At 44.4% G+C, this 23460-nt stretch overlaps 1 protein-coding gene across 1 annotated transcript in view; it reads left to right on the top strand.

The window, feature by feature from the left end:
• Positions 1–18072, top strand: part of LOC311114344 (serine/threonine-protein kinase 11-interacting protein-like) — a 34847-nt gene extending 16775 nt beyond the window's left edge. Inside the window, exons 21-26 of the mRNA XM_084189608.1 lie at positions 284–381; positions 1417–1595; positions 7592–7676; positions 8803–8885; positions 14955–15181; positions 16724–18072. Coding sequence (XP_084045734.1) covers positions 284–381; positions 1417–1595; positions 7592–7676; positions 8803–8885; positions 14955–15181; positions 16724–16864 — 813 coding nt within the window. The 3' untranslated portion in view covers positions 16865–18072. The remainder of the gene's footprint in view (positions 1–283; positions 382–1416; positions 1596–7591; positions 7677–8802; positions 8886–14954; positions 15182–16723) is intronic.
• Positions 18073–23460: the final 5388 nt, after the last annotated feature.

The following is a 23460-nucleotide window of genomic DNA, read 5'->3' as shown; positions in this document are numbered from 1 at the left end:
CATGCTCATTCATCTGATGTTTATTTATCTTGTCACACGTGCTCCTCTCCCCTCTGGCTCTTTCTCTTTCAACAGCTCAACTGTTTTGTTTTTGGGCCTGCACGGTATTCAATGAAGATTGATGTGACTTTGTTGCTTTTAAAAAGGAACTGATCTGCTCTTATACAGTATGTATAAGAAGAGCTCTGAATGCAGCCACCCATTTTTCCTCAGTGAAAGTTATTTACAGCAGTTAAGTTATCTGTTGTGGAATCTTTAACGTGTGTACATCTTATCTTTGTAGGTGTCGACCGTGAAGTTTGGTGATCCGGTGGAGTTCCCCTCGTTCCTGGTGGTGTCTGACCAACGCATCTACTTCCTGGAAGTGACATCAGACATGGAGTAAGTTAACCACCTGACCTGTCACACTGAAGAGCATCACACAAGAGAAGCCTGGAATAAAAATACCCATTCAGGGGTCACAGAAATGGTTGTACCTGTCATGAATGTATTGTCTGTAGAGGCATTTGGTCTGTAGACTAGAGTTTCTTCTATAAAGCTATAGGTGACATTTATGGGTACAGCAGCAACAGGTTTGGTAGGGAGCAGACCAACCCTATAGGATCACCACAGCTTTACGTAACCCACCACATCCCAATGCTAACAGACTTTCTGGGCCACATCTTGAGAACCCATTACAGCCCTGGTGTTTGTGGTGGCCCTACACTCTCCCCAGCCACTTCTCCTATTTCCTATATCAGTGGCTCCATGTTCCCTCTGTGTGAACACTATATCAAGCCCTGTATCAATGGCTGTTTTGTCTTCATCAAAAGCATGTTGTCTTGCCTCCACTTCCTCCCAGGAGTGTGAGTAGTACGGTGTTGGACAGGCCAGAGTCTCGTGCTGCGATGGTCCCTATAAAGTTACTGGGATTCTGACCCCAGAAGGCCACACCCCCACTGTCCTTAGCACGCCCTGGAAGTTGTGTAACGGCCATGTTTGGTTGCGCAACAGTGTGATAGAGTTCATATTGTTATGATGGCCTTCTCACTACTTTTTTAAAGGTGCAATCGGTGACTTGGTTGTTATTATTATTATATTATTATATGCCATTTAGCAGACGCTTTTATCCAAAGCGACTTACAGTCGTGCGTGCATACATTTTTGTGTATGGGTGGTCCCGGGGATCGAACCCACTACCTTGGCGTTACAAGCGCCGTGCTCTACCAGCTGAGCTACAGTCTGTGGCTATCTGACAAGATGCACAAACAATGCTCAAACAACAACATATACACACACTAAAAACAATCACGTGAGTAGACTCAAGGAAACAGAACGTTGATAGGCAAGATACATGCAAATAAAGTAATATGAGACACAGTGTTCTAATTCTATTTCTTTCCCACTTTCTCGTCTTCATTGTTCTCTTCCTGGCAGAGGGCAGCCGTGTGATTGGCTGCAGAAGAGGGACAGCCGTGGAATCACAGAGCTGAGTTACCTGGAGGTGGGACTGGGCTCCCAGAGTATCCACATGGAGTTTGAGGAAGGGCCCGTGGCATACACCCTGCTAGTACGGGACAGCGCACGTTGCAAGCGCTTCTTCAGCCTCCTCACAGGCAAGACGCTGCCACACGCGCGCACACACACACACACACACACACACACACACACACACACACACACACACACACACACACACACACACACACTGCACATATGTTGCATGCATCTGTATCTCATGAATTAAGGGCCTTCCTCCTGGGGATATGAGAGAGGATTAGAGGGGAGCGCACTCGTTCTTAGGACAATATGTCCCTCTCTTGCTCTCTGTCTCGCTCTCTCACTCTCTCCCTCCGTCGCTCCTCCTCCGTCACGCACTCTGTCTCTCTCTGTCTCTCTCTCTCTCTCTCTCTCTCTCTCTCTCTCTCTCTCTCTGTCTCTGTCTCTGTCTCTGTCTCTGTCTCTGTCTCTGTCTCTGTCTCTCTCTCTGTCTCTGTCTCTGTCTCTGTCTCTCTCTCTGTCTCTGTCTCTGTCTCTGTCTCTGTCTCTCTCTCTCTCTCTGTCTATGTCTCTCTGTCTCTCTGTCTCTGTCTCTGTCTCTCTCTCTGTCTCTCTCTCTGTCTCTGTCTCTCTCTCGTCCCTCTCAGTATGTTCATCTCATACTCATCTGCTCACAGTGACTACACCCTGACTAGACTCTCAGCCTGTCAGCAAGGCAAGACCAGAAGCAGAGAGAGAGGAAAGCTGAGTTTTATTAGATCAACACGCCCCTCTCTGACTCTCACAGCTTCTCACAACTTCTCCTCACAACTTCACTAGAGCACTTTTTAATGGAGTCCCTTTGGCAGCAAGGGGAAGCACCATGGCCAAACTGTCTTCAGCTAAGGCTCTGTGGACCTGAGTCGGTGCTATCTTATCTTTGGGGACTCCATGCTGTCATTCACGGTTTTATCAATAATCACTTGGATCCAGTCATTATTTGACTGTTTTCCAGATTAACTCTTTAGCTAATCTGGGATAACAGGGTCAGGATGAGTCAGCAATGAGGTGTTAGATAGGATCAGTATTCAACACTGTTAACTTTCCCTTTACAGGGGTGGCAAACGAACTCCGACCCCTCTGATCCTTCTGACCCTTCTTATGTACCACATGCTCAGATGTCCTCAGATTCTTATTTGGAAACCCTCTGACTCTGAAAGTGATGGTACAGTCCAGAATCTAAGGTGGATTTCGGGCCTCAAAAGGGGTCTATTGTCAACGTGAGTCTATGTTGTGTAGATCCACTGTACATCCTAGAGCATAATAGATCTCATTAGAGTTCTCTTCTCTTCCAAGAGTATGCTCTAGCTTTCCTAGAGGTGGTCCTTTTCTTCTTCTACTGTGAGGCCTGTTGGAATAATTGTCTCATGAGGTTGTGTCCTTGTCTGGATTCATCAAATATTATTTTTCTCCTTCCTCTCAACGGCTGAGGACGGGTCCAGCTTTTCAGTCACTGGGACCACATAGCCGGCTAGGCCAGTCCAATTCTGGGCTCGGACTCTGTATTGCAAAGCTGAACGGCCCCGTAGAGAGAGACTGTAACAGGGCTCTGCTATAGCCTGCCAGTTGGATCATCTCCTATACGTCTTAAAATAACCTCTGTTCTTTTTGTGTTCCTGAGGAAGGAGGAGGAGGAACAGGAGAGTTGAGCCTGGTTGTAGGCCTGGTTCTGAGGTATGTGCTGCAGACAGACAACATGGCTGGTCCTGTCCAGTTGGCATAGAAAGAGAGGGGGAGGGAGGGAGGGAGAGAGGGAGAGGGAGGGAGAATGAGAGAGAGAGAGAGAGAGAGGGAGGGAGAACGAGAGAGAGCGAGAGAGGGAGAGGGAGGGAGAACGAGAGAGAGCGAGAGAGGGAGAGGGAGGGAGAACGAGAGAGAGAGAGGGAGAGGGAGGGAGAACGAGAGAGAGAGAGGGAGAGGGAGGGAGAACGAGAGAGAGAGAGAGAGGGAGAGGGAGGGAGAACGAGAGAGAGCGAGAGAGGGAGAGGGAGGGAGAACTAGAGAGAGAGAGGGAGAGGGAGGGAGAACGAGAGAGAGAGAGAGAGGGAGGGAGAACGAGAGAGAGAGAGAGGGAGAGGGAGAGGGAGGGAGAACGAGAGAGAGAGAGGGAGAGGGAGGGAGAACGAGAGAGAGAGAGAGGGAGAGGGAGGGAGAACGAGAGAGAGAGAGAGCCTAAATAACTAGGTGCCTTCTCAGTGCTCCCCTCGTTGGTATGAGGCCTTCCTCACTTTCTCCCCTCCCCTCCAGGAAACTGGAACTATTCATTATGTGCCTAAAAACTCGGTCCAGAGCTCTGACATTGCCCCCATAACAGCTGTTACAATATTTGTCTCAGGGAAAGAACCAAAGGATACCTTTACCATAACAAAACCAATTTTCAGACTGGGCTGGCATTCCCAGAACAGATGTGGTCACGCCTGGCTTGGTCGGTGGTGAGGGCTACAGACATGGAGAAGGAAAGGGATTGGGAGGAATCAAGGATGTGGTTTTACTACACCAAGGAGAAGAAGCTAATAGGGACCGATCTGTTCACTGCTCACTGGGCTTGAAAATGTTTTATTGAAATTAGGAATAAGGCTGGACAAGTCTTAACTTGATATTCAGGAGGAGTCAGTTAAGGTCACCATGTCAATCAAAGACTTGTCTGAACAATGTCTCGGCTTTTGCTAATGTAAATGCCTTATTGCCCCGTACAGACCTACAGTGGGTACTGGGTAAAAATATGTGGTCTGTATGGTTAGAGGTCTGTCTGGTAAGTGGTTTGGTGAGGTTTGCGATGCTCATAAATGGTCATAGAAGGAGTGTTTGGTTTGGTTGTGTGGGTTGGATCCAGACACTGCATTCCTGAAAGGTAATGGAAAACTGTTCCTGTCTCCTTCACTGTTCCTGTCTCCTTCGCTAACCATCAAGTTAAGGGGTAGTGCTCCCAAATTACAAACTGACCTCATCTATGGATACCAGGAAACATAATCAAGATTTTATGATTTTTTTTACTTATCAACAACAGCAATTACCATCTTGAGTGATATTTGTAATTTGGGTGAACTGTCCCTTTAACTGCATAGTAAACTCAGTCTCTTATAAGTAGATGGATGATATAATCAGATGTCATATCTCTCTAGTTTAACCCTATCAGATACCGTTACAACACCGTGTCTCAGACCTGTTTTCCTCTCCGACAGGGCCGAGAGTGTTTGGTTTCAGCCGATAGGACGCTGAGTGTCCAACTATTCCTTGTGAAAATAAGAAGGGGTATTTGGGAAGGTTGGAAGTGGTTAACCTAGTGGAGAGGGTTCTGTTATTGAACCGGCAGGAGGGAGAGTAACTTTATTGGCCAGGACAGATCCCAGACGCCGACACAGATCCGCTTTCTTTTTTCGGGCTCTAAGCTCTGCGAGCCAGGCCTGTCGCCATGGGCGACCAAGCCCCGTACCTGTTTATCCTCTCGTCATGGCGACGGTGGTCCACTATGTCACGCAACACAACACTTTCCTAATATTGAGTTGCACCCCCTCCGAACAGCCTCAATTCATCGGGCATGGACTCTACAAGGTGTCTAAAGCGTTCCACAGGGATGCTGGCCCATGTTGACTCCAATGGTTCCCAGAGTTGTGTCAAGTTGGCTGGATGTCCTTTGGGTGGTGGTCCATTCTTGATACACACGGGAAACTGTTGAGCGTGAAAAACCCAGTAGCGTTGCAGTTCTTGACACACTCAAACCGGTGCGCCTGGCACCTACTACCATACCTCGTTCAAAAGCATTTAAAATATTTTGTATTGCCCATTCACCCTCTGAATGGCACACATACACAATCCATGTCTCAACTGTCTCAAGGCTTAAAAATCCTTCTTTAACCTGTCTCCTCCCCTTCATCTACACGGATTGAAGTGGATTTAACAAGTGACATCAATAAGGGATCATAGCTTTCACCTGGATTCACCTGGTCAGTCTATGTCATGGAAAGAGCAGTTGTTCCTAATGTTTTGTACACTCAGTGTACATCGTCAGGAGAAAGCACAGGGGTATGTTTAGACGAAGGACGATGTTCTTGACTCCTGCACGTGGCAGAAGTAGGTGTTGATCCAAATATGTTATTGTCTAAGATAATAAAACTAAATGGGCCCTACCTTGCCCTGTCCTGTCCCGCTTTGCCCTGTCCTGCAAGCTCCACCTTGTCCTCTGCTCCAGAAGGAATTTAGTGTTATTGAGTTTAGAGGGCAAATCTCTGCACTGCTTCACCTTGAATAATGTCCTGAATAGAGGTGTGTGTGGTCTCCTATTGGTTCACTAGAACCCACCAGACGATAAGGGGTTAAAGGGGAGCTCAAAGAGTGACAACAATACCGTCCCTTTAATGGTTGTCCTTTTAATCGAGCACCGTGCTTCTTCCCGTAGGCTTCACTTCCTCCTGGTCTGGAACGTTAGTGTGGCAGATCAGTTTCCTCCGGGAAGAAAGGAAAATAAACAATGGCAGAAGAATTGAGGTTGAATCTTCTAGACATTGGGAGCCAGAATAGGCTACTGGTGCCACACAATGTCTTCATTTCTCCTCCCTGTTGTTGTTGAACTTGGAATTTGATAGGCGCAGGGTGTTCCTACTCTGTTTTTCTTTATATGTGTTGTTCTCTCTGTTGTTTCACTCTTACTCTTTTCAGTGTGTTTCCCTTTAAACTCAACTTCCCTTTCAATTTCACCTGTTCAACCTTGGCATTTACCTGTGGTCCTGTGGTCCCTATTGTTACCACCCCAGAGGAAAGTATTTTGTCGCTGTGAGTGTGACCTGGCACATTGTACTCCTGTACCTTTTCCAACCTGTGTTTTTCACCTGCTTCCATGGAGCTGTAATCCTAGATCTGAAACCAGAGACCTGTCAGCTTTCTAGTCCTAACCCACCACAGACTGGAAGAGTCTCGCATTAGCTCTGTCTATTGTCTCTAGGGCTGCAAAGCTACCGGTAGTTTACCAAAGTTACCGGAATCTATCGTAACCTTGGTAAATTATACTTGAATAACTTTTCTTTTTTTTTATTCATATATAGTATTCATTTTTTATATTTTAAAAAGTTTATAGTAGATAGACCATAGGGTTCAAGAGAAAATAGCCTAATTAATGAAAAAAGCATCTAATCAACAATGCAATTATTTTCAATTAACTTTACAACACTTCCAACAATTTGCTTTTTTTCACAGCTGCCACCAGTTTGACGCCGAAACATTGACAACAAATACATACTGACATTGTCAAATAAATAAGTGTGTAAAATAAATATATAAAATATATTTAATGCTGAAACCCTCATATTAAACACCAATGGTATTCACTAAGTTGATGGTTTATATTTAAGATAATGTTTTACAGCTTTGTCATTCAATCATTTTTTGGAAAATCATCTTAAGTTATTTCATATATTTTACATGGGATAAGGCCAAACAGAGGGTCAGTGATTATTAGACACCTGTCAAATCTGAAGTACCCAAAAGGACCACTAGATGTCTTGTGATAGATTAAATAAAATCCTTGAAAGATACCCACATTCTTTGAAAGTTTCCAGTAAGATACCCTCCCTTTGCAACACGAATTGTCCCTAGTCCTCATCCGATCTGCTTGGGTGTGACCCAGTTCATTGAAATTAATTGTGCTGATGTTCCAATACACTGCATGGAAACACAGTAAAACATGATTTAACTCTATTTAAAGGGATACTTTGGGATTTTGAACTCGCCTATACCATTTTTATGTCTCTGTGTCCAGTATGAAGGAAGTTAGAGGTAGTTTCACGAGCCAATGCTAACTAGTGTTAGCGCAATGACTGGGAGTCTATGGATATCGGCTAGCATGCTACTTCCAGTCATTGCGCTAACGCTAGTTAGCAAGTGCGCTAGTTAGCAACGTCCTTCAAACTGCACGCAGAGACATAAAAATGGTATCCACGGGTTCATCTGACTCTGGGGCAGTAGATAAAGGTACCCATTTAAATAGAGCTGAGAGAACCATTGATAGGGATGCATCACTAAACTTAATTTGTATCTCTTTATTCTTTTTTTCCCTTCCTCCAATCTATCTCTCCCTCAGGAGTGGTGCGTGAGCTGGCTACCAAGTCAGACAGCAAGCTTAAGTCTATCTCCACCACCAGGCTCAACCCACAGCATCATCTCTGGTACGAACAGCCCAGATTTATGTTATAATTGCCATGAAAGACTTCCATGATGTCCTCATATCCTCACCGTTTCCACTCAATTGTATTGAGCCAAGCCATAGGCACATCTGTGTCTTACCCCAACTGTGACACTGACAAGGCTGTGGTAACTTCTGTCTGGTGTTACTAAACCTCCCCATTGTCGAAAATTGGGCTCTAAATTAGTGGCTGAACCACATACTAATGTCTTACATGTGTTAGCCTCGAGATGCTAAGAAAGCGCTAACGATGCATTACCTTTAACTAGAGAGCTGATCCTGCAGTGCAATGTCCTTAGGGGCTTCATCCCAATACTGTTAAGTGGCTTCTTCCCCTATGATCTTAGTCCTTAGGGGGTTCATCCTAATACTGTTAAGTGGCTTCCTCCCCTATGATCTTAGTCCTTAGCGGGTTCATCCCAATACCGTGAAGTGGCTTCCTTTCTTATGATCTTCTTGTATCCTTGCTCACGTGAAAGGACTGGAAAGTGAGGACGACCAGATAGGAAAGGAAACCATTTTTAGTATATGGATTTACCATCCACCCTTGTTTCTGTGGTATTGTTGGAACACGCTGAACATTCACTGAGTTAATTCATGGCTCAGTTATTATACGGCCCTTCTTTTTTTGTGTAGCTGAAAACCCCAGCTACTCAGACAACAGACTCACTGTTTGAACAAGACCGTAGGATGACTCAGGACAGTTTATTTGTTTATCATCATTCCTACCATCTCTGTCTAGCTTTTATAATCACACTATCATGGATATAGTTGGAATAACATTTAACACGTGGTCGCTTTAAAGTCAACCACAGAAACCACAAAACACTACATAGAATTACTATTACCTCTGTCTGCTCGCTTTCGAAAAAACAAACTCACCCAGGTTGCCATTTTGAAACCATAGGCCAAAGTCTTCATTATGTGTCTCGGTGATACAGGTATGAATCAGGAACAATAGACATATCTCCACACTTTTGAGATCTGCCCCTTCTCAAAAGCATTTAGATTCAGTGTCTGGTGTGGTGTATGGGCCTGATGTTCAATGTAACGTGGTGAATATTAACCTGGTTGTCTCTTATGTAAGTCTTTCCTCTGTGTCTCCCCAGGCCTCTAGTGTGTGAAGACATGCAGACTGATGTGGAGGATGGCCAGCTACAGTTCTTCTACCTCCTGGCCTTTCTACATCAAGGTACATTAGAAGTGTATGTATACTGAACAAACATATAAACGCAACGTGTCGGTCCCATATTTAATGAGATGAAATAAAAGATCCCAGAAATTTTCCATACGCATAAAAAGCTTATTTCTCTCAAATGTTGTGCACAAATTTGTTTACATCAATGTTAGTAAGCATTTCTCCTCTGCCAAGATAATCCATCCACCTGACAGGTATGGCATATCAAGAAGCTGATTAAACAGCATGATCATTACACAGGTGCACCTTGTGCTGGGGACAATAAAAGGCCACTCTAAAATGTACAGTTTTGTCACACAACACAATGCCATAGATGTCTCAAGTTTTGAGGGAGCGTGCAATTGGCATGCTGACTGGAGGAATGTCCACCAGAGCTGTTGCCAGAGAATTGAATGTTCATTTCTGTACTATAAACCGCCTCCAACGTCGTTTTAGAGAATTTGGCAGTACGTCCAACCGGCCTCACAACCGCACACCACGTGTAACCACACCAGCCCAGGACCTCCACATCCGACTTCTTCACCTGGGGATCGTCTGAGACCAGGCACCCGGACAGCTGATGAAACTGAGGAGTATTTCTGTCTGTAATAAAGCCTTTTTGTGGGGAAAAACTCATTTTGATTGGCTGGGCCTGGCTTCCCAGTGGGTGGGCCTGGCTCCCAAGTGGGTGGGCCTATGCCCGCCCAGCCCCACCCATGGCTGCGCCCCTGCCCAGTCATGAGAAATCCATAGATTAGGGCCTAATGAATTTATTTCAATTGACTGATTTCCTTATATCAATTTTCAATCAATTTTATTTTATATAGCCCTTCTTACATCAGCTAATATCTCGAAGTGCTGTACAGAAACCCAGCCTAAAACCCCAAACAGCTAGTAATGCAGGTGTAGAAGCACGGTGGCTAGGAAAAACTCCCTAGAAAGGCGAAAACCTAGGAAGAAACCTAGAGAGGAACCAGGCTATGAGGGGTGGCCAGTCCTCTTCTGGCTGTGCCGGGTGGAGATTATAACAGAACCATGCCAAGATGTTCAAAAATGTTCATAAGTGACAAGCATGGTCAAATAATAATCAGGAATAAATCTCAGTTGGCTTTTCATAGCCGATCATTAAGAGTTTGAAAACAGCAGGTCTGGGACAGGTAGGGGTTCCATAACCGCAGGCAGAACAGTTTAAACTGGAATAGCAGCAAGGCCAGGCGGACTGGGGACAGCAAGGAGTCACCACGGCCGGTAGTCCCGACGTATGGTCCTAGGGCTCAGGTCTCTCAGTTGGCTTTTCATAGCCGATCATTAAGAGTTGAAAACAGCAGGTCTGGGACAGGTAGGGGTTTCGTAGCCGCAGGCAGAACAGTTGAAACTGGAATAGCAGCAAGGCCAGGCGGACTGGGGACAGCAAGGTGTCATCATGCCCGGTAGTCCTGACGTATGGTCCTAGGGCTCAGGTTCTCAGAGAGAAAGAGAGAACGAGAGAATTAGAGAGAGCATACTTAAATTCACACAGGACACTGGATAAGACAGGAGAAGTACTCCAGGTATAACCAACTAACCCCAGCCCCCCGACACATAAACTACTGCAGCATAAATACTGGAGGCTGAGACAGGAGCGGTCCGGAGACACTGTGGCCCCATCCGAAGAAACCCCCGGACAGGGCCAAACAGGAAGGATATAACCCCACCCACTCCGCCAAAGCACAGCCCCCGCATCACTAGAGGGATATCCCCAACCACCAACTTACAATCCTGAGACAAGGCCGAGTATAGCCCACAGAGGTCTCCACCACAGCACAAACCAAGGGGGGGGCGCCAACCCAGACAGGAAGATCACGTCAGTAACTCAACCCACTCAAGTGACGCACCCCTCCCAGGGACGGCATGAAAGAGCACCAGCAAGCCAGTGACTCAGCCCCTGCAACAGGGTTAGAGGCAGAGAACCCCAGTGGAGAGGGGAACCGGCCTGGCAGAGACAGCAAGGGCTGTTCGTTGCTCCAGCCTTTCCGTTCACCTTCACACTCCTGGGCCAGACTACACTCAATCATATGACCTACTGAAGAGATAAGTCTTCAGTAAAGACTTAAAGGTTGAGACTGAGTCTGCGTCTCTCACATGGGTAGGCAGACTGTTCCATAAAAATGGAGATCTATAGGAGAAAGCCCTGCCTCCCGCTGTTTGCTTAGAAATTCTAGGGACAATTAGGAGGCCTGCGTCTTGTGACCGTAGCGTACGTATTGGTATGTACGGCAGGACCAACTCGGAAAGATAGGTAGGAGCAAGCCCATGTAACGCTTTATAGGTTAACAGTAAAACCTTGAAATCAGCCCTTGCCTTAACAGGAAGCCAGTGTAGGGAAGCTAGCACTGGAGTAATATGATCAAATTTCTTGGTTCTAGTCAGGATTCTAGCAGCCGTATTTAGCACTAACTGAAGTTTATTTAGTGCTTTATCCGGGTAGCCGGAAAATAGAGCATTGCAGTAGTCTAACCTAGAAGTAACAAATGCATGGATTAATTTTTCTGCATCATTTTTGGACAGAAAATTTCTGATTTTTGCAATGTTACGTAGATGGAAAAAAGCTGTCCTTGAAACAGTCTTGATATGTTCGTCAAAAGAGAGATCAGGGTCAAGAGTAACGCCTAGGTCCTTCACAGTTTTATTTGAGACGACTTTACAACCATCAAGATGAATTGTCAGATTTAACAGAAGATCTCTTTGTTTCTTGGGACCTAGAACAAGCATCTCTGTTTTGTCCGAGTTTAAAAGTAAAAAGTTTTTTGCCATCCACTTTCTTATGTCTGAAACACAGGCTTCTAGCGAGGGCAATTTTGGGGCTTCACCATGCTTCATTGAAATGTACAGCTGTGTGTCATCCGCATAGCAGTGAAAGTTAACATTATGTTTTCGAATAACATCCCCAAGAGGTAAAATATATAGTGAAAACAATAGTGGTCCTAAAACGGAACCTTGAGGAACACCGAAATGTACAGTTGATTTGTCGGAGGACAGACCATTCACAGAGACAAACTGATATCTTTCCGACAGGTAGGATCTAAACCAGGCCAGAACTTGTCCGTGTAGACCAATTTGGGTTTCCAGTCTCTCCAAAAGAATGTGGTGATCGATGGTGTCAAAGGCAGCACTAAGGTCTAGTAGCACGAGGACAGATGCAGAGCCTCGGTCTGATGCCATTAAAAGGTCATTTACCACCTTCACAAGTGCAGTCTCAGTGCTATGATGGGGTCTAAAACCAGACTGAAGCATTTCGTATACATTGTTTGTCTTCAGAAAGGCAGTGAGTTGCTGCGCAACAGCTTTTTCTAAAATTTTTGAGAGGAATGGAAGATTCGATATAGGCCGATAGTTTTTTATATTTTCCGGGTCAAGGTTTGGCTTTTTCAAGAGAGGCTTTATCACTGCCACTTTTAGTGAGTTTGGTACACATCCGGTGGATAGAGAGCTGTTTATTATGTTCAACATAGGAGGGCCAAGCACAGGAAGCAGCTCCTTCAGCAGTTTAGTAGGAATAGGATCCAGTATGCAGCTTGAAGGTTTAGAGGCCATGATTATTTTCATCATTGTGTCAAGAGATATAGTACTAAAACACTTAAGTGTCTCTCCCGATCCCAGGCCCTCGCAGAGCTGTGCAGATCCAGGACAGCTAAGCCCTGGAGGAATACGCAGATTCAAAGAGGAGTCCGTAATTTGCTTTCTAATGGTCATGATCTTTTCCTCAAAGAAGTTCATGAATTTATCACTGCTGAAGTGAAAGCCATCCTCTCTTGGGGAATGCTGCTTTTTAGTTAGCTTTGCAACAGTATCAAAAAGAAATTTTGGATTGTTCTTATTTTCCTCGATTAAGTTGGAAAAGTAGGATGATCGAGCAGCAGTGAGGGCTCTTCGGTACTGCACGGTACTGTCTTTCCAAGCTAGTCGGAAGACTTCCAGTTTGGTGTGGCGCCATTTCCGTTCCAATTTCCTGGAAGCTTGCTTCAAAGCTCGGGTATTTTCTGTATACCAGGGAGCTAGTTTCTTATGACAAATGTTTTTCGTTTTTAGGGGTGCAACTGCATCTAGGGTATTGCGCAAGGTTAAATTGAGTTCCTCAGTTAAGTGGTTAACTGATTTTTGTCCTCTGACGTCCTTGGGTAGGCAGAAGGAGTCTGGAAGGGCATCAATGAATTTTTGTGTTGTCTGAGAATTTATAGCACGACTTTTGATGCTCCTTGGTTGGGGTCTGAGCAGATTATTTGTTGCGATTGCAAACGTAATAAAATGGTGGTCCGATAGTCCAGGATTTTGTGGAAAAACATTAAGATCTACAACATTTATTCCATGGGACAAAACTAGGTCCAGAGTATGACCGTGGCAGTGAGTAGGTCCAGAGACATGTTGGACAAAACCCACTGAGTCGATAATGGCTCCGAAAGACTTTTGGAGTGGGTCTGTGGACTTCTCCATGTGAATATTAAAATCACCAAAAATTAGAATATGATCTGCTATGACTACAAGGTCTGATAGGAATTCAGGAAACTCAGAGTTTTTACAGTTATATGAACTGTAACTCAGTAAAATCGTTGAAATTGTTGCATGTTGCGTTTATATTTTTGTTCTGTATGTATGTATGTATGTATGTATGTATGTATGTATGTATGTATGTATGTGCGTGCATAAATGTTAATGTTTCTCTGTGTGATTGAGTGTATCTGTGTATCTCTCTGTCTGTGACTGCAGACATTGCATCTGTAGCCAAGCATGGCTGCAGGCTATGGTCTGTGCAGGTGAAAAGAATGTAAAGTACTGTAATTGTAACATGCACTCACCTGCTCCTTCTGTCTCTGCTGAATAGTTTTAAACTGGGTTTAGACATCAGGAGGATAGAGAAATGGAATGGTTTTAAACTGGGTTTAAACATCAGGAGGATAGAGAAATGGAATGGTTTTAAACTGGGTTTAAACATCAGGAGGATAGAGAAATGGAATGGTTTTAAACTGGGTTTAAACATCAGGAGGATAGAGAAATTGAAGGGTTTTAAACTGGGTTTAAACATCAGGAGAATGGAGGAATAGAATGGTTTTTTTATTTAACCTTTATTTAACTAGGCAAGTCAGTTAAGAAAAAAATCTTATTTACAATGACGGCATACCCTGGACAAACCCTCCCCTATCCCAGACGACGCTGGGCCAATTGTGCACCGGCCTATAGGATTCCTGATCACGGCCGGATGTGATACAGCCCGGGATCTAACCAGGGTCTGTAGTGACGCCTCTAGCACTGAGATGCAGTACCTTAGACAGATGCGCCACTCGGGATTTAAACATCAGGAGTATAGAGGAATAGAATAGGAAATATATCCATTGACACAGGAAAGTGTCCACCCACTTTATATCCCTGGACTTCAGTGGACCAGTGTGGGGAGAATGAGGGAGGACAATAACGTATTTCACTATATCAAAATAAAATGAATTGGGCTAACTCAGCCCATCCAGTACACTGAAGAGTGTCAATTCAGAAAGTCATGATACTGTATGGTGCCAGGTAACTGCAGTCATCTGTGGAGGATCAAAGTTTAAAGCACACTACTGTATATCGCTCCCTTCCCAGTCCTCCCACTCTCTCTCCCTATAGGAGATCGCTGTAGTCTAGTCAGATCCAGTGTTGCATGACTCTTATTTTTCACCCTATACCCCTGGTGACTGATTGTCCACTGATCAAAGCTGGACTGTTCATTCCTGGTTTAATGGAGTATATCAACACAGGGGAAGAAGAGTAGGGAGCGAGAGAGAGGTGGCTGTTTCTCCATGGGGGTGCTAGGGAGATGAGAGCACTTTGTCTTATCTCACCACGGTACCGACGTCCCACTGATATGGCTCTCCCTGCGTCTGTTTACCAGATGGTAAAACACTTTGAGACGTGCCATAAAGCCCCCGGTTAGATAAATACAGTACAAGCCAAACTATTTAGATGCAAGTATATGATGATAATCAGTACAGAGAGGGGGGGGGGGGGGGGGGTGTTTTAAACATTTAGACCAAATGCATATTTTCTGTGTCTTATATTTGTTCTCTCTGCCAGAAGACAGCGTGACCCCTCTGACAGTTCTGGCCACCCGGGAAACCCTGTACCTGCTCAACGAAGACCACCAATGGAGCAAGAGCTTGCCCCACCCGTCAGCCAATGAGAACGGGGAACCCTGCAGTGGGCGGGTCACTGTTCAGGAGACCCAGCCAATCAGCTGTGTCAGCTCTGTCCATCTATGGTCGTCTGACCCATGCAGAATGGACATCAAGCTTTACGATGAGGTGAGACTGAGGGAGGAAAGAGGCTTGTGATTGGTCTTAGATTAGGAAGGGCTTCTTCCAAGTTCTCAAGGGTAAGCTGGATAAGCTAAATGCTATCATGAGCAAAGTTGGGCACACGTTTGTATATTTATTAGACATTTTTCAGGATGAAATCTCTTTGAGATGCACCATCTCGTTTTCAAGAGTGTCCAGATGAAAACAACTAACAAGCGAACAATACTTAGTAAGAAGAGGAATATGGCTACTACTGTCTAATAATAATAATAATAAAAACAATGAAATTAAATGAAATTTTATTTGGCACATGCGCCGAATACAACAGGTGTAGTAGACCTTACAGTGAAATGCTTACTTACAAGCCCTTAACCAACAATGCAGATATAAGAAAAATAAGAGTTAAGAAAATATATATACAGTACCAGTCAAAGGCTTGGACACACCTACTCATTCAAGTGTTTTCTTTATTTTTACTATTTTTTACATTGTAGAATAATAGTGAAGACATCAACACTATTAAATAACACATATGGAATCATGTAGTAACCAAAAAAGTGTTAAACAAATCAGGGGGGGGGGGGGGGGGGTTAAATACAATAGTCCGGGTAGCCATTTGGTTAACTGTTCAGCAGTCTTATGGCTTGGGGGTAGAAGCTGTTAAGGAGCCTTTTGGACCAAGACATGGCGCTCCGGTACCGCTTGCCGTGCGGTAGCAGAGAGAACAGTCTATGACTAGGGTGTCTGGAGTCTTTGACAATTTTTAGGGCCTTCCTCTGACACCGCCTGATATAGAGGTCCTGGATGGCAGGAAGCTTGGCCCCAGTAATGTACTGGGCCGTACGCACTACCCTCTAGTGCCTTGCGGTCGGATGCCGAGCAGTTGCCATACCAGGCAGTGATGCAACCAGTCAGGATGCTCTCGATGGTACAGCTGTAGTACCTTTTGAGGATCTGAGGACCCATGCCAAATCTTTTCAATAAAAACTACTGCTACTACTACTAATACAACTAATAAAACTACTGCTACAACTAATAAAAACTACTACTAATACAACTAATAAAAGTCAATTTAGTGATAACAGTTCATTTAGTGATTCAGACAGTGTGCAATGATTTCTTATAATGGCATTCAATCTGCAAAGATTGTTATAAAAGACATCTCATTCGCAAAGTAAGGTCTTGGTTGTGTTTTGATAGATGATGTCACAATAGTCTAGGACAGGAAGCAGCAGTTTGGTTACTAAGGTCTTTCTAATGGATACAGTAAAACAATTCTTAGATCTGTATAGTAACCCAAGTTTATAGTTTCTAATATAATCTAAATGCTGTCCAAAAGATATTTCAGAATCTATCCTCAAACCCAGATATTTCAAACAAATAACACTTTGAAGCGTTGTTCCATCACTTAAAATAATTTTGAAATTGCCAGCTGTGGAGTTTATTCTTTGCCGTGTGCCAAACAGCATGATATAGGACTTTGTGTGACTTTGTGTGTGTGTTTGCGTATACAGTACATAAGAGTGTCTGTGTGTGTTTCCTGTGCAGATAGTGAAGGAGGAAAAGACGTGGTCGTTACGCTCTGACAGTACAGAGCTGGTGCAGGGCCTACTGGTGTGGGTCAGAACACAATGGGAGAACATGTTCGGAGTCAAACTCACCATCACCACCCTCACCCCACCAGCCTGAGGGAAAACACCCACCCGTCCAACCGTGTTTGTGTGCACATGCATGAGTGTGAGGGTCTGTCTCTCTGTCTTCACTGTCAGACCTGTCCCTCAATATGACAATATGTTTACCTGTTTTGAAGCCAACTATGATTGGTCAATTTTACAAAAGCACTGATCTGTTAATGTCCTCATCTGAATCCCGTCCATTTTATAACCCTGCCAGCCTGTATAGCCAGCCTGTATAGCCAGCCTGTATAGCCAGCCTGTATAGCCAGCCAGTACAGCCAGCCTGTATAGCCAGCCTGTATAGCCAGTACAGCCAGCCTGTATAGCCAGCCTGTATAGCCAGCCTGTATAGCCAGCCAGTACAGCCAGCCAGGGAGAGTGCCTTGTGTTTTTGCCAGTCCTGCTATGTTCTAATGCTCATATGCACCCTGAATTTGTGAAAGGAGAGAGGGGGAATCATGTGTTTCTTTCAGAGGAGTTGAGGACAGGATAAGGAGGGAGAAAGGGTTTTAAGCAAAGATGTGAGTTGGGGGTAATTGTGTGTGTGCGTGCATGTGTGTGTTTTATCATGGAAGTCAGTCCATTACTCTGCAGGCAACCTCAGTGGACTGTGACTTCATCAGGAGTCCCGGGACTGGAGCAGTGAGCTGTGACATCACGCGCTCGGCACAAGGCTCTCTAGCCGTCCTGTGAGGCTCCGCTCCAGACACCTCTGACGTGACACCTCTTAGTTCCTTTCTCTCTAATCAGGGACTTTTGATGTCTCTATTCACTGTGTGATTATGTAAAGGAAAAGGCCAACCGAAGCCCGGAGTAAGGGCAACCCAAGTGAAGAGTTGCAGCTAAGGCAATGAAGTGGGACAGTATCGGTGTTCTGTATTTTTGGGAAAAGTGCAGATATACTCATGATAGGGACTGTGATATGAAAGGGTTCTGATTTACCTGTTTTAAAGCCAGAGATGTTAGTTGGTTTGTGGCTGTCTGTTAAAATGTATAGTCTTATGCTAATATATCTCTAGTGCAGTTTAACTATATTGCGGATGTCATAAGTGAGTACTATTTTTGATGTAGACAGATGAAAAGAGATGTAAAAGTGGACGACAAACAGACGTGTATAACTTAATTTATTGACTGTCAGCAATGTGTTTGTTACAAATCAATGATAAAAAAGGCTAGCTTTTTATACTTTGTTAAATAAAAATGCATGTCTGTGGTACAATACATCCTCCTATGTCATTTGTATTTCCACATGTTTATGTCCAACTCTTTCACTTTCAAAGTGAGAAAGTTACTTTTCCCTCTGTAATCATGCAGTTCCAGAAGGATTTTTCATTGTTCTCACAGTCAGCCCAACGTCAACCACTAGACCACAACCGCAGCAATGAACCCCCCTCCCCGTCACGCTAATCCTCCCCAGTTGACAGTCTCCACACAACTACCAATAATCATCACTTTCTGCCCCATCAGACCCCCCTGCGGTTCTTCAATGAAACATTTGACAATTCCTACGATTTTATTGTGTAATACAAGAACATTTCCTCACCAAGTAACATTTTTTCATAGTAGGAGGAATACAAATTCTGAAATGTTACGGGAAGCTTTGGAATAGATTGTCTACTATAGGCTTAACCATCACACCGATAGTCTCTATCCATTCCTGTCATATCTGGGATCACGAGGAAGAAGAGAAGGACAGAAGGAAGCACTTTAAAACCCTCCAGAGGTCAAATGGTTTCCTTTCAGGAAGAGATCTCCATCTATGGTCATGGCATCAAGGGCCTGTTCATCTGGACCAATGTTCAAAGCAGCGTTAAATGTTCCAAGCATTGCAGAAATGTACTCAAATCAATCAAATGTATTTTATATACATATATCAGCAGTTGTCAGAAAGTGCTTTACAAAATGGCATATTATTATTATTATTATAAGATACCCAGCCTAAAACCCCAAAAGAGAAAGCAGCACAACGGCTAGGAAAAATTCCCTAGAAGTCAGGAACCTAGGAAGAAACTTGGAGAGGAACCATGCTCAGTTCTCTTCTGGCTGTGCCGAGGGGAGAGTTAAGAGTACATGTGGTCATTAAGGCCATTAATTCCAGAAGTTCAAACGTTCATAGATCACCAGCAGGGTCATATAATAACCATAGTGGCTATAGAGAGGGCAACAGTTCAACAACTCAGGGGTCAATGTCAGTTGGCTTTTCATAACCAGGTATTCTGAGATGAGAGAGAGAGTGGCCGGTGAATCAGGTCAGGGGTCAACAGCAGCAGTCAGGGACCACAGAACGAACTGGATCAGTATGACCAGGTAGACTGGGGACAGGGACAGCCAGGAGTTGTCAGGCCAGGTAGTCCTGAGGCATGGTCCTAGGGCTCAGGTCCTCCGGGACGATAGAGGGGAATTAGAGAATGGAAGGGTACCAAACACATCAAAAACATGGAAACATTACAATGAGCCTGTCCTCCTATAGCTCCTCCCACCAGCCTCCTCTGATAGAGAGAGAGCATGCCTAAGAACACACAGTACATCAGATAAGGCAAGACAGACAGAAGATAGTCTCCTGGCACATAGGCTATTGCAGCATAGATACTGGGGACTGAGACGGGGGGGTGTCGGAAGACACTGTGGCCCTGTCCTACTCCCCCTCCCCCGGTTCCAAATGGCACCCTATTCCCTATAAAGTATAGTGCACTACTTTTGACCAGGGCCCATAAGGAATAGGGTGCCATTTGTGACGCAAGGTGGAATAAACAAGGGGGGCAGGGAACATAGCGCCAGATAAGTAAAACATCAGGGTGATCTACCTGGCAGGCACATACGTCAAAATATTAAGGCTTAATTTGTACGGATCAACAGTCACCCAAAGGAGACACTTATACAACTAACTGCCTAAAAGACCCAGAGGTGATAGACTGACATTCATGTGGAGATGAAGATGTGTGGATATTTTCTCTGCTTGTGTAAGTAGGATTGGGAGAGTAGGGTTAGATATCACAGCATACACACTTCCTGCAACATTCGTGGGGCCCTTGACACTGCTCTGGCAGTGCTACTCAAGAATTGCCCACCCCTGGGAGAAGACAGCAGTATCCCAGTCCTGGGAGGGGGCTTTGTCCTGTTTGTTTCCCCAGAATTAAGACAAGCAGTTCCTTATTGAGCGAATGACACCGGAGAGAGTCAACATACCACCTGTAAGTAGTAAATATACCCTTTGAAGGCAATGACTCCTTCCTAGCTGTGAAGAGTTGATCTCCTCCAGGCTTTGAAGATGGGATGGGACTCTATTCAGGAAACGTTTTAAAGACCCACTGGGAAAAAACTGGTTGAATCAACGTTGTTTCTATGTAAAAATAATAATAATAATCAGCGTGATGATGTTGAATAAACGTGGAAAACTGATTGGATTTGCAAAAAGTAATCAACGTAAGGGAATTTCATATTTTTTCAGCTAATTTATAACCTAAATCCAATTACATGGTTACATGCTTTGTTGATTTCACGTTGAATTCACGTTAGTTGACAACAACCAAATGTAAATCAAAACTAGACATTGAACTGACGTCTGTGCCCAGTGGGGAGGATGTTTTAAAGAGATTCAGTAGGAGTGGATTATGCTTTTGTTTATCTATGGCATAATAAACTAGTGGTAGTAAACAACATTTGCAGACCTGTTTTGTCTTGCATGACGCCCACATGTTTGACGTAGGTACTCTTTCAGTAAGGTATTAGGGCACTTACCCTGTAAAATCTGTCTCCTGTTTTTTCAAACACTGTTTCTTTGACAATTAAGCCTGTGATAGATGTGTTCCGGGTTTGTTGACGTTAGTGGGACCAGTTTATTACCACACCACATATGGCAAACATCAGATGTTGGCACCACTCTTTGCAAGCTGTTATGTGTGAATTAAAAGGATTTCACACAGCCCATTTTAATTGTGAGAGCATGTGCGCTGAGACCAGCCAAAATACCAAGCTTGAGTTCAGGCAACAGGTGCTTCGACTCAAGATTGGTATTTTCTATTCTACTTTTATCAGACTCACTTGGAATGTACAGTGCATTCGGAAAGTATTCAGACCCCTTGACTTTTACGTTACAGCCTTATTCTAAAATTGATTAAATTGTTTTTCCCCCTCATCAATCTACACACAATACCCCATAACGAAGAAGCAAAAACAGGTTTTTAGAAGTGTTTGCACATTTATTAAAAACAAACTGCAATATCACATTTACATAAGTATTCAGACCCTTTACTCAGTACTTTGTTGAAGCACCTTTGGCAGCGATTACAGCCTCGAGTCTACTTGGGTATGATGCTACAAGCTTGGCACATCTGTATTTGGAGAGTTTCTCCCATTTTTCTCTGCAGATCTTCTCAAGTTCTGTCAGGTTGGATGGGGAGCGTCGCTGCACAGCTATTTTCAGGTCTCTCCAGAGATGTTCGATCGGGTTTAAGTCCGGGCTCTGGCTGGACCACTCAAGGACATTCAGAGACTTGTCCTGAAGCCACTCCTGTGTTGTCTTGGCTGTGTGCTTAGTGTTGTTGTCCTGTTGGAAGGTGAACCGTCGCCCCAGTCTGAGGTCCTGAGCGCTCTGGAGCAGGTTTTTCATCAAGGATCTCTGAACTTAGCTCATCTTTCCCTCGATCCTGACTAGTCTCCCAGTCCCTGCCGCTGAAAAACATCCTCACAGCATGATGCTGCCACCACCATGCTTCACCGTAGGGATGGTGCCACGATTCCTCCAGACATGACGCTTGGCATTCAGGCTAAAGAGTTCAATCTAGATTTCATCAGACCAGAGAATCTTGTTTCTAATGGTCTGAGAGTCCTTTAGGTGCCTTTTGGCAAACTCCAAGTGCACTGTCATGTGCCTTTTACTGAGGAGTGGCTTCCGTCTAGCCACTCTACCATAAAGGCTTGATTGGTAGAGTGCTGCAGAGATGGTTGTCCTTCTGGAAGGTTCTCCCATCTCCACAGAGGAACTCTGGAGCTCTGTCAGAGTGACCATTGGGTTCTTGGTCACCTCCCTGACCAAGGCCCTTCTCCCCCGATTGCCTTGTTTGGCCGGGCGACCAGCTCTAGGAAGAGTCTTGGTGGTTCCAGACTTCATCCATTTAAGAATGATGGAGGCCACTGTGTTCTTGGGGACCTTCAATGCTGCAGAAATGTTTTGGTACCCTTCCCCAGATCTAATCAATTCCTTCGACCTCATGGCTTGGTTTTTGCTCTGACATGCACTGTCAACTGTGGGACCTTATATAGACAGGTGTGTGCCTTTCCAAATCATGTCCAATCAATTGAATTTACCACAGGTGGACTCCAATCAAGTTGTAGAAACATCTCAACGATGATCAATGGAAACAGGATGCACCTGAGCTCAATTTTGAGTCTCATAGCAAAGGGTCTGAATACTTATGTAAATGAGGTATTTCTGTTTTTTATTTTTAATACATTTGCAGAAATTTCTAAAAACCTGTTTTTGCTTTGTCATTATGGGGTATGGTGTGTAGATCGATGAGGGGAAAAAAACAATTTAAGAATTTTTAGAACTGTAACGTAACAAAATGTGGAAAAGGTCAAGGTGTCTGAATACTTTCCGAATGCACTGTATGCTTTTGGGTTTAAGATGCTGTAGATGTTGAATCACTGGCATCTTGCTATGTATGACACATTATACATTATACACAATCCTATCAATCAGTGGAGGCTGCTGAGGGGAGGACATCTCATAATAATGGCTGGAACGGAGCAAATGGAAACCATGTGTTTAATGTATTTGAAACCATTCCCCTAATTCTGCTCCAGCCATTACCATGAGCCCATCCTCCCCAATTAAGGTGCCACCAACCTCCTGTGCTATCAATAAGGATATTGATCATTTACCACATGAGCACATTTCCCCAGTAGACATACAGTACATATTAGACATAGCTACACTACTAGAGTGGACATTCTTTGGCCATTTGGACATAGGCACACAGCTGGGCTGGTGTGGAATCCTACAGTCATTCTCTCACAGAGTGTTGAGCTAAGAGTGGATCTGGCTCTGATCCAGCCCTACAGCTGTGTGATAGGGACAGCAGGGAGCATGTTGTTATAGCATACTCTTACTCCCGATCTACACAACCAACAAGACAGAGAGCAGCTGGAAAAAAAGATCTACCTCACACAGAAGGAGTGCTCACATTTTTATTGTTCTTTAAATGCTCTCTCTCTATCCCCCCTCTCTCTATCCCCCCTTTCTATATCCCCCTCTCTCTATCCCCCTCTCTATATCCCCCTCTCTCTACCTCCCCCCTCTCTCTATCCCCCCTCTCTCTACCTCCCCCCTCTCTCTATCCCCCCTCTCTCTACCTCCCCCCTCATATATTTTTCTCATATTTCATTTCTCCGATGATAAGTAGCCTAAATTGTGACTTGTGGATCACTACATCAATATAACTACCTCAAAGTCAAAGCAGATCCTTAACTGCACCTACCTATTCTGTTTTGACTTTGATTGTAGAGATATAAAAGCCCATTGGTTTCATAAATATCTGACTTTCTTGGTTTAATTAATCTGCGTATAGCAATGAGATGATACAAAAACGTGTGAAACGTGAGCTCCTC

Source organism: Coregonus lavaretus (genome assembly GCF_964263955.1).
Source record: "Coregonus lavaretus genome assembly, contig: HAP1_SCAFFOLD_1760, whole genome shotgun sequence".
In the NCBI taxonomy this organism is placed as follows: Eukaryota; Metazoa; Chordata; class Actinopteri; order Salmoniformes; family Salmonidae; genus Coregonus; species Coregonus lavaretus.
Note: the sequence above shows the minus strand (reverse complement) of the source record. Positions and strands in the feature narration are given on the sequence as shown.